At 53.4% G+C, this 11355-nt stretch overlaps 4 protein-coding genes across 4 annotated transcripts; 1 reads left to right on the top strand and 3 right to left on the bottom strand.

Moving 5' to 3' along the window:
* Positions 1-728: 728 nt before the first annotated feature.
* Positions 729-2616, top strand: Z517_09752 (uncharacterized protein; the record flags this gene model as incomplete). The annotated part of the gene is made up of 3 exons (XM_013425660.1): positions 729-1052; positions 1113-1209; positions 1265-2616. The coding sequence occupies 3 exons, from the start codon at positions 729-731 to the stop codon at positions 2614-2616; spliced, it is 1773 nt and encodes a 590-aa protein (XP_013281114.1).
* A 650-nt stretch (positions 2617-3266) lies between these two features.
* On the bottom strand, positions 3267-5550 carry Z517_09751 (uncharacterized protein; the record flags this gene model as incomplete). The annotated part of the gene is made up of 7 exons (XM_013425659.1): positions 3267-3334; positions 3416-3521; positions 3789-4759; positions 4816-4913; positions 4973-5055; positions 5116-5252; positions 5310-5550. The coding sequence occupies 7 exons, from the start codon at positions 5548-5550 to the stop codon at positions 3267-3269; spliced, it is 1704 nt and encodes a 567-aa protein (XP_013281113.1).
* A 487-nt stretch (positions 5551-6037) lies between these two features.
* Positions 6038-8038, bottom strand: Z517_09750 (uncharacterized protein; the record flags this gene model as incomplete). The annotated part of the gene is made up of 4 exons (XM_013425658.1): positions 6038-6430; positions 6484-7089; positions 7139-7632; positions 7696-8038. The coding sequence occupies 4 exons, from the start codon at positions 8036-8038 to the stop codon at positions 6038-6040; spliced, it is 1836 nt and encodes a 611-aa protein (XP_013281112.1).
* A 687-nt stretch (positions 8039-8725) lies between these two features.
* Z517_09749 (uncharacterized protein) lies at positions 8726-9283 on the bottom strand (the record flags this gene model as incomplete). Its single annotated transcript, XM_013425657.1, has 1 exon — positions 8726-9283. The coding sequence occupies one exon, from the start codon at positions 9281-9283 to the stop codon at positions 8726-8728; it is 558 nt and encodes a 185-aa protein (XP_013281111.1).
* Between the last annotated feature and the right edge of the window lie 2072 nt (positions 9284-11355).

Here is an 11355-nt window from a genome sequence, read left to right as displayed (position 1 = left end):
CCTTTCACACCAACTTAGCGAACCAAAGCATGTGGCTGTCAACTCTGCGCTGGCGAATTCCTGTACTGAGTACTTTGTTAGCCTCTTCGTCTGCTGAGGTTGGCACGCGTCGGGACAAGGAGTCTTAGCATCGGGTGTGCAAGATGCCTATTTGCCGGATAGATATTTCGGGCATCTCTCCTTCGAGTTCTTGGCTCGGTCAAGGTGCTACTGCAGGATTTTGTGCAACGCAGTCGTCAATTCATTGCAGCTTTCTTTCCCCGCGATCATACGGATCAGCAAACCTCAGCACGCCAAATCTAGTCCGATGGAGCGGTACATGGCCGGCGCAGACAGTCTTGTCGAGATGCTGGTGGATGTGGCATCATATTGGCTAGACAACCCTCGCAGACCACGTTCAAAATGGGAGGGTACAGGTCTCAGCAATACCACGTTCCGAATCACGCAATCATCCCACCATCTGACAACAACATCCACCAGCTTGGTGTGGCAATAATCTCTGAAGAAAACCAAGTAGATCATCCCTGGCAGGCGTCGTCTAGAACTTTTCTGTGTGGCCGGTACCTCGCCGAAAAAAATCCATAATCGATGAAGCATTGAATGCCGAGCAGTGGCAGAAGATAGTGGGCTCGTGCTCTATATAAGCCTCTGCTGCCCCCTGCACTCTCGGCTCTTGGAAAGCGTCGCACTCCAATCTAGTTCATCTTGTCCCAAGGCTTACAGTCACCATGGACAAATCGGTCGAGTCCCAGGTGGTGCCATCCACCGTTGAAAGAAACAAGGAAGCAACAAGAAAGCCAAGACAACGGAAGTGGTGGCAGCTTGGTGGCAAGGACATCAGCCATGTGTCTGTTGACGCGGACGTCGATCTCGACTCAGAGACGTCGTCTTTTGAGCAGAATGGAAACTCACTCGTCAAGAACGTGAACAACGTCTTCGAGGCTCCGGAGGCCACGGAAATCTACAAACCGATCGAAGGGTTTGAGGGCACACATCGTTTCGATCCCTCGGCTGAGTGGTCTCCGGAAGAGGAAAAGGCTCTGGTCAGAAGAGTATGTTGTTGCTCCTTACTCAGAATACCAATTCTTGTTCCTGGCTAACCCGTCTGTTAGCTCGATTGGCGAATTGCCCTTCCAGCATGCATTATGTTCTTTGCACTCCAGCTCGATCGAGGCAATATCACCCAGGCATTGTCTGACAACATGCTGAGTACGATTGATGGGTCATCCCTGATAGCATGAGCAGGAAGCTGACGAGCGCGCAGACGATTTGAATATGAATACCAACGACTATAATAACGGCATGACCATCTTTTACTGCTCCTTCTTGTTCGCCGAGCTTCCCTCTCAGCTTATCAGCAAGAAGCTTGGCCCCGATACCTGGATCCCCATCCAGATGGTGTCCTGGAGCGCAGTTGCGGCATCGCAGGCGGCATTATCCGGAAAAAACAGCTTCTTCGTCTGCCGGTTCCTCCTGGGCCTCATTGAAGGGGGGTTTATTCCAGATACCATCCTGTACCTGAGCTACTTCTTCACCAATGCGGAACTCCCAAAGCGTTTGAGCTGGTTCTGGACATCTTACCAATCTACCCAGATTGTGGGCGCGTTTCTTGCATATGGCATCCTGCATCTCCGTGGCCACGGCGGCATCGAGGGATGGAGGTACCTGTTCGCGATCGAGGGAGCGCTCACCGGCCTGATCGGGATTTTTACGTGGTTGTATCTGCCGGCCTCTCCGACTCAGACCGCCCGCAACGCCGCTGCCCGTAAAGGCGGCCGAAAGATTTGGACCAAGGGGCTCCTCCGCCCGAAGAACGGCTGGTTCACAGAGCGAGAAGAGGTCATCATGGTGACCCGCATCCTGCGAGACGATCCCGGCAAAGCGACCATGCACAACCGACAAGGTCTCAGCTTCGACCTCTTCTGGTCCGCCCTGACCGATTACGACATGTGGCCCATCTACCTCATCGGCCTGTCGTGGACGATCCCGAGCACACCTCCGCAGGCATACATCACCCTGACGTGCAAGGCGCTAGGGTTCGACACGTTCGAGACCAATCTGCTGACCATCCCGGCGTACACGCTCTTCATCATACAACTGTTGTTCTGGACGTGGGTGTCGGAGAAGATCAACCAACGCCTGCTCCTCGGCGTGATTACACAGTTCTGGGCTCTGCCGCTGCTGGTGGCGCTGGTAGCGCTGCCGCCGCAATTCTCGGGCTCCAACTGGGCCAAATGGACGCTGTCGACCCTCCTGGTGGGTTACCCGTACATCCACGCGATCCTCGTGGCGCTCACGTCGCGCAACGCCGGGTCCGTGCGCACCCGCACCGTCGGCTCCTCGCTGTACAACATGGCCGTGCAGGCGTCCAACATCTTCTCCTCGCAGATCTACCGCAAGGGCGACGCCCCTTACTACTACACGGGCAACAAGGCCCTGTTGGGCGTCGTCGCCTGGAACATCATCGTCTTCATCGGCGCAAAGATCTACTACGTCCGCAAGAACGCCGAGCGCGACAACATCTGGTACTCGATGACCCGCGAGGAGCGGATCCATTACCTCCGCACCACCACCGACAAGGGAAACAAGAGGTTGGATTTCCGCTTCGGACACTGAGTCGAGTTCAGCCGAGCCAGCGAGGAAGCAAGCGATATCGTTGAGGACAAGGTTGAATCGGTTCTTTCCAGTCTTGACGACGTCGACGCTTCTTGGGAACGGATTCCACCAGTCGCAGCAGGGAATGAATGCACCCGGATGAGAGTCCGCAGTGTACTGAACTGCAGTTTCTGTGCTCTATACTCTTTGACTCGCTGACTGGCAGGCTGGTAGATGGGTAGATAGATAGACGCCAAAAAAGAAAAAAGTATTGATGCCATATTATATGCCTGCCTACCTCTCCCTCTCCCACTTTCTACTTCTCTCCTTCTTCTCCCCAGAAATAACAATAATACTCTAATGTCCTGCCTGTCCTCTACCATAATACCATTCACCTAGGATTACTTTTATGATACCTCTATTAAAAAGGGCCATGACCATGACCGTGACCATGACACAGTATATTTTTTCCTTTTCCTTTCCCATTTCCATTTCCTACCACTTCCTCTCCCATCTCTCCTCTAAAAGCGCCATCACCCTCTGATTGCTCTACCCTACCCTACCCTATCACACTCTCACACGCCCATTTTTCATCATATTGAAGACGGAGACTCTTTCAGTCCCCATTCTATCCCCTTCCACGCTACCCGCCACCCGCCACCCGCTCCTCTCTATAATCTCTTCTCCCTCATCGTGATGGCGACCAACAACCCCAAAAAGGCAAAGGCCACGGACATGGCTGCAAAGTACAAGCGTGTTACGGTTAGTTTATATAGATGAAATAAAATCAGCAGGAAAATAGCAACAAAATGCTTCTTACCAAAGGTACAGCTCAGGCCGTCGAGGTAGGCTCGCACGACGATGTCTCTGATGAGTGGCGGAAGGTTGCGGATCGATTTGATGCTGGAGACGGCGGATTCGATGATCTGTGCGGTTGTCCCCGACGTTAGCATTATGGGTTTGTTGGAATTGGCTCTGTCTCTTCGAAGCAGGGACCCAAGGGTGATCGAGTATGTAAAGACTGGTTATGAGAAACTGAGAGGATAAAAGGGAGAGCTTTAGGCATCCGAAGGATTAAGATATATCCTTCGTCTGCATCGCTGGGTTCGTATAATACGCATCATGGAAGCACCAAGGAGAGGACAAGACAGGGCAGGCAGGACTCGAGAGTAGAAAAGAGTTTGTATGCGCACCTTTTTCTTGTGTTTGACGCCTTCTAGTCCGGATTCTAAATCGCTCCGTAACCGGAAATGCAATAGCGCGGTAGAAAACTGGATGCCGACGAGGAGAAAGAGGTTGTGGCAGAGATACAGGGTCGTGCCCGCAATGGCCATCTTGCTCGGCTCCAGGCTCGCGGCGAGGTGGATAAAGGTGGTCGACTGGTTCGTGCCTGACGCGAAGCCGCCCAAGAACAGGTACAACGTCTCGGCCGGGTGGATCGCACCGCGGCGCCAGCGGAGGAGGACCATCAGATAGCCCAGGCAGCCGCCCACGTTGCCCAGCAGGGTGAAGAGCTTGTACCGGCCTGTCCTGGAGATGGTGAAGCCCGCCAGCAGACCCGCGGTGGCATTGCCCGCCACGGCGGGGACAAGGCGCAGTCCCGCATTGCCCACGCTCGAGCCGGAGACGATCTGGAAGTAGATGGGGACCGAGTAGAAGAGACTGAACTGGGCCGTCATCTGAAGTCCCGCAAGGAGGTAGGCCGTCAGGGTCTCCCGGCTGGTGAGGAGCTCGATGGGCAGGATCGGCTCTTTGGCCCAGCGGCTCTCAGTCAAGTAGAAGAGAGTCACAAACCCGAAGAAAAGAACAGCCGGGACCACGACGTAGACCCTGGGGAGGTCCTCGTTCAGAAACTCCAACACCAGGAGGAAGCTGACGATGGTGATGATCAGGGTGACAGCACCCGCCAGGTCCACCCGCGCCAGCTTCTGTTTGAACGAGGCTTCCTCGTCCGGTTTGACCGTTCTTGGCGTCTTGTTCGGTAGTTTCCAGAGGATGAGAAGGAGACCGACGATCGTGGGAGGGACTTGGCCGTAGAAGCACCATCGCCAGCCGATTGTGTCGCAGAGCCAGCCGCCCAGGGGTCCGCCAGCCGCTCGTCCTGTCGTGGCAGCAATATTCACGTAGCTCCTCCAGGTTGCGACCTCTCTCACAGGGACGACATCTGCAGGTAGGTCAGTCGAGTCGGTCGTGGGCCGTACGGTTATCATGTCCTCGTACCAGCAATGATGATAGATACCAGCGCCGTCATGCCAGCACCTCCAACGCCAGAAATGGCTCGACCAGCAACCACATGCCAGTATTCGCGACCGATACCACTGCGATCGAATAAATAGACGCCCACGCCCAGTACCTCGGACTTGTCGGTGAAACTCACCAAAGGAAACATCCTGCTGCGAAGAAGATGTAGGCGACGCTCAAGTTACTCCGCCGGCCAAAGATATCGCTCAGCTTGCCATACTATAATTGTTCGAGACACGGGTCAGCGGCGGCCCTTTGGTATGATTCGAGGCGCCTTACAAGGGGTTGACTGGCACATAGTGCAAGTACAAAGCTGGTGATCAGCCACGACGCACTTGACAGCGCGTTGAACTCTGAGGCGATCTGTTGACTCGATGCGATGATCAGGCTGCCGTCGAGGTTGGAGACGAAAACACCTTATCAGGAGATTAGCATTGCTCCGCGTGAAGACACTTGAGACACATGAGACACACCGAGAAGTGAGACGGGCACAATGGTCCAGATGGTCAGCGCCGACGAGGGTTCAGTGGCGCCGTCTGCGGGTGTAGGATCTTGGTAGTACGGAGGGAGGTTGGCAGAGGAATGTCGGCGCAATGAGGTCCTGTATGACTGTTGGTCAAAGTCTGAGGACTCGGAGTCGGTCCGCAGCAGCGCAGTCGTCTCATCTGCGGCGACATGCCCAATCCCATCTCTGTCCTCATCCCTATCCCCCATGACAGTGTATTGCGGTGGTCTCGCAAAGGCGAGAGTCAATAAAACCCAGCATATTTAATCGGCTCGTGTGTGACTGGTGTCTGGATCCAGTCATAATCCCAACTCGGAGGTTTCCACCCAAAGGTCGGTCAACAACGGGCAGCATGCAGGCCCAACCAAAAGCTGGCACGGCTGGATGCGCAGATGGGCTGGACGGCGCTCGAAGGGGCCTGACGGGGAAGGCCAGTCCGTGGAAAGGATCCGCATTGTGATCACGCAAAAACACGAGGCGAGCACGCATCAAGCATCAAGCATTTCTACTTGTAGCCCCCTACGTCTATCAGGGCCTTCAGCGCGCCACCAACGTCTATCAAGTGGAACCTCTCGGCTGCAGGCACAATTCAATGTCTTGCGCAAGCGAAGGCAAATGTCGCGAGCACGCCTGGACTGAGATAAACCCATCAAGCGGGTAGATGTCGATTCGACATTTCTATACTACGGTGAAGTGTTATACTAGCTCACTCCAATGCACTCCTCCTCTGGGTCCGTCATCTCCAGGTGAAAATGCTTTCACATGCCGAGGCCCTTCACTCTCTAGGATGTAGCCCTTCTCGCACTTTTCGAACCGAACTCTTTCCTGCTGGAGCTCATAGAAGTCGTCGTAGCGTGCATCAAGGGCATCTTGCAGGTTGCCTACCTCGCCGTGGGGATGGAGTGTCTCCCACGGGTGTGTACAAGTCCGTCCTTTGCATGTCTTGAGAACCATGACCAGCGAATCCAGCCGAGAGATGAGGTGTTGTAAAGTGGTGACAGTTGGCAGAGTGGCCGGCGCTGTGGTCGGAACTTCGAAGATCGAAGAGTGATTCGAATTGAACAGATTATGTGTCTCGTAAGGATCGTTCTGGGAGTTGTCAGTATTGTAAGAATCCCACACGAGACGCGGAATTGACATACCCTCAAGTCGTAGAGTTCGTGTTCACCACTACACCACACACTGTAGTACAGATTATAGTTGGTGCCGATCACTCTAAGCCCCTTGTAGGTGTTGTTCCAGTACATTGCACTCCCGTATTTGCCCTCTGCAAGTGCAAAGCCCCAGTACTCAATGTTCACATGCTCTCCGCGCGTGTCGACAGAGTCATCATCGAGTTGATTGGCAGTCAAAGGAATTATGCTGCCGTCGAAGTCGGATCGAATTTGCCCGCCCGCGAGAGATAGAAAGGTAGGCGCCAGATCCGTATGGGAGGTTACTAGGTCGCTTGACTTCCCTCTTGATATGCCAGGACCACGGACAATCAATGGTATATTGACGTCTTCTTCATAGCCGCACTCCTTGCCCGGCTGCAGGCGGTGTTGACCAATGTGGTAGCCATTGTCGCTGGAGTAGAACACATAGGTATTGTCGAGTATCCCATGCTCTTTCAAACGAGCGATGACACCATCAACAATCTCATCGACCGCTTGGAGGGCACGTAATCGGTTGCGATAGAATTCGTCGTTGAAATCGACATTTGTCTGGTTCTGCTTGGGCAAAGTGCTGATCCAGGACACGCCGTGAGGCTGCATTCAAATGGTTAGTTCAAGCCTTGGAAGCGAGCGATTGTCTCACCTCGTCTGGATTGAAGCTTGGGGTACGCGGGATCACAGCATCTGCGAACAAGCGTTTGTGCCTATCAGCCGGGATGGGGGGAGTGGTCGTGATTGTGTGAGCCGAAGCACTCCCGTTGAACCAACTCTCCTCAAATTTGACATTGCTGTGAGGAGCATTGGGGGCAATTGTCAAGAAGAACGGCTTCTGCTCCGAGATGGCATCTTCCAGGAATCCATACGCCTTCCTGGCGAGGACGTCTGTGGAATACTCTCCCTCATGGCTGACAGGTGGCTCTCGATTTCGCTGGAAGCTGGCGTTTAGGTATTCATAGGTGTGAGGGTCCAGGAGAAAGTCGGAACCGGTGAAACCGTTGACAAACGGCGAGTCGTAGTTGTTCACGCCGTGGGAGTTGAACAGCTTGCCCGTATAATATGTGTTGTAGCCAGCATCTTGCAGCCAGATGGGAAGCCATGCCTCATTGAAGCCCTGGCTGACAAACTTGGGATAGCCACCTACAGGGTAACGTAGTCAGTAGGTGTCCTACAGGATCGTGGTATCGAGGGAGAGGAACAGACCATAGGGAGGATTGACATCGGTGACATTGGTGTTATGAGCTGCTCTCCCTGTCCACAAGCTCACGCGTGACGGGCAACAGAGGGCGATGGTGCAGTAATGGCGCTGGAAGAATGTGCCTTGGTCAATGAGGTGCTCCTTCACATGGGGCATATAAGACAGAGAGTTCATGCGCAGGTCCTGGTCATCAGTCAAGATGAAGACGATGTTTGGTCGGGAGCTGGACTGCGCATTGGAAGTGAGAGGTTGCTGTCCTCTGATTCCATGGCTGCGCTCCAAGTCGTTGGCCTGGCCGCTTGCTACAGCTGCCAGGAGCACAAGCAACGACGACGTCCACCAGACCATGGCGTCTTCCTCTGCTGTGTCCGATTTATTTTGTCTGCACCTAGGTCACTCCAATTATATCAGAAACCATTGTTTCCAACACCTGCGCCTTCACCTCAGATAAATTGCACGTGGTAATGGACTTGCTCATTGTCGAGACGGCTGTTTCTGGCGGTGAGACTGGGGAGATGCTCCCCCCGAGCTTGCGCCGGACAAGCCTAAATGCTCCTTTCCGGGCGTCAAGGGGTTCTACAATAGGCATGCTGGGTCCTTTTCTGGGGCTCACTAGGCTGTGCCTTCCCACCTAGAAACCCTTTTTAGGCGTGCTTGTCCCACAGAATGGCGTGATCAGACCACAACTCCCAATCCTCATCGCAGCTCTAATGACGACTTCAAATGGAGCCCGTCCGATGCGAAACATACAAGGAACTGACTATCTTTGACTGGTGAACGCGCAGGAATTAGGAAGATGTTGGTCATCAAAACTAACAGCATAGATTCGTGCGAAAAATGAAGATGCGTCGTTATGCCTGATATCAACTTCTCCCCAGTGACCAGTGCCGCCCGCGGGCATCCTGCGCTGATTCTTTGTTTGACCAAGCACAGATTCCCTCCCCCCTCCCCCTCTTCAAAGATACTTCGAGTTGTCGTTGAAAAGATTGTATACCTAGGAAAAAGGGCTCTGAACCTCGACTCTATCCATCGTGGTCAAGTCTCGCTCGCCCCGTTGACAATACGCCCATGTGCCAATGCCTCAAGATCATCTTCATGTTCTCCGTACTCGCCCACAGGTCTCTTGTTCTTCTCCGTGATTAAATCCTTTAGCCATTTATTCTCCATTTCCAACTGATTGACCTTCTCTTCTAATTTCGCATTCTTATCCTGAACCTGGCTCATCTTCCGTTCCAAGGCCTGCTCCCTCTGTTTCTTCTTCATGCGAAACCGTGCACTGGCGGCGGTGTTGCGTTTGCGCCTCTCTTCCTTGGCTGCCATCTCCGCTGCGTGGTCAGGGCTTTGCATGTAGTAGTCTAATTGACCCGGTATTTGCTGTTGATCATGTCCGGCGTCGCTCGGCGACAAGCTGGAATAATAATGCGTATCGACATTGTGGTACCTCGGAGGGGAGAGGGGTTGGAGGATGTGCGTGGCTGGCGCCCCAGAATACTGTGGCTCTGTGGTTATTGCGCCGATATGGGCGATGCCGGCTTGTCGCAAGGCCTCGATGCCGGTGGGCAAGTCAGTATCTTTGATCTTGGGGCCGTTCATGGAATCATCGGTAACATAATTTTTGGGGGTGTCGTTGTTGGCGGAAACAAAAATGTCGACAAGAAGATAATGGGATGTCGGCGCCGGTAGACATATAATAATGCATCAACCCTGGCCGCCGTGCAACCCCAATTATGGTTAGTTTATCAGCCCAGGCCGCTCGACTTGTGTCGACTCCGAAACTTACTGGCAGTTGCGGGCTGCATTGCTGTGCTTGTGAGGTGTTCACTTCAATATCTTTTCTGATTGGAAACCCCCAATCCCAAGCCCCCCAATCGCAATCAGATAGCTCCTCGTGCTCCCGTAGAGGCCTGTCATGTGCACTCAGATCTCGATAGCCCTCCACACTCGTTATTGGGGGGTTTCGTTCCTGATTCAGCCACTTTCTGGACGCCGCCACCGGTCAACAAGCGACATGTTTCGCCTGAAAGAAGTGCTGTTGTCTCGATTCCCGAAATCTCCGGGTATCTCTGGTATCATCGCAGACCACTGCTGCCCTGCTCCCATCGTCAGTTTGACGGCCAAGATGATGACACCAGTCATCTTGGGGGCGAATATTCATGCGATCCCTTTGAAGGACCAGAAAAAAGCTCATCTCGATTGCAATCTAGCTCGTGAAGTTGGCGCGGCGTGCAGTCATTGCTGCGCACTCCTGGAAAAGCACGGGTGCTTCTGGATCCGAACAAGCTGGTTGCCACCGCGCCAGAGACTTGCAGGCAGACTAACTTCTCGAGCTTGCGTTTTGAGACAGATGGTAGGGCAGCGATGGTGGCAGACTTGTCAACTTTGCTACCGTTCCTGATGATCAACTTGCAGCGCCTGAAGTCTCCTGTTCGAAGTTGCAACGGCACCTAACTTGCAGTACACTTCAGAGGTATGAAGAAAAAATTTGAATCCTGAAATCATACCGTCCTTCTGGCGAGAAAAGCATGTGCTTCGAGGCCTCACTCGTCTGCTATAAAGCCTGTTTAAGGACGGATGCAGTGAGCTCGCGCCACCAGTGGTGAATAGGGATGGTACCCTCAAGCCGGATCTGTGTGTCGGTCCCATATATCCCTTATTGACTAGAGCATAGTTACCTAGGATGGTTGCCTGGGACAATTTTTGGGTTGAGGAACCAACCATTCAGCGGTCGTTCTGGGCCAACCTCCTGGAGCACAAAGGCAGCGTTCGTCTCAGGCGATGGCTCCCTTCCATGGTCAGAGCAACATATTGGAAAGGATGACATCGTCATGAGAAAGAGTGACTCCCGGTGTAGAGTTGCCTGGTTTTGGTCCCCCGGCTCCAGTTCTGAGAGCTGGTGATGGCGATACACCCAGTTTCATGACCCAGATCTCACACGTCCAACTCTCCCATAGAAAATATAAGTCGTGAGGGGCATGATATCCTTGGTAGTTCCATGGTCATGGCTCAGTGAAAGGGAAACCTGTTGTTTTGTAGGGTTGCTGGCGGCTTCTTGAAGTCCTGGCACAGGGACCAGGTGATAGCCTCGTTAATAGCACAAACGCTTGGATTCAGTCTCATTTCCGAACATCTCCACATATTCCATCGAGCGTAACGGCTCCAGGAAGGACTGCAACTGCCTTCACCGTACCCAGAGAGTAAAATTGGTCATACCCCGAGGTATCCAGAATGCTGGGGTCAAGTTTGCGTGGATCCTGGGGCGTCCTCGAGAGCTGATAGACAATCCACCCGGCAACATCCAGCGTGAGGATTCCCTCAGTTGCTGAACCACCAACAAAGCATCAAATATTTCACAAAGGAGGTCATGTCAGAGGAGAAAAAGAGATGAAGTCTAACCGGCAGTCGGCGGTGATGGCACGACCGGGACGCCGACTACCGACATGGGGCTTGGCGCCGGAACGTGTTTTTATCCGGGGCCGGGGATCGCATTGTTTCCATCCTGACAAGCTCCTTCTTCTACATACATACCCAGAGTATGTAGATGGGAATTCGATCATCGTGTTGCTCTATGATGTCTTCCATGGCACGAGGATATCTCCTTGACCGAGTTGAGTCCCGTCAATCCAACCACCTGGTCTCTATCCAATGTGCCTTCCGATCGTCAAGGG

This window comes from Fonsecaea pedrosoi (genome assembly GCF_000835455.1).
Source record: "Fonsecaea pedrosoi CBS 271.37 unplaced genomic scaffold supercont1.6, whole genome shotgun sequence".
NCBI classification, from domain to species: domain Eukaryota; kingdom Fungi; phylum Ascomycota; class Eurotiomycetes; order Chaetothyriales; family Herpotrichiellaceae; genus Fonsecaea; species Fonsecaea pedrosoi.
This window is presented reverse-complemented; position numbering and strand designations above follow the sequence as displayed.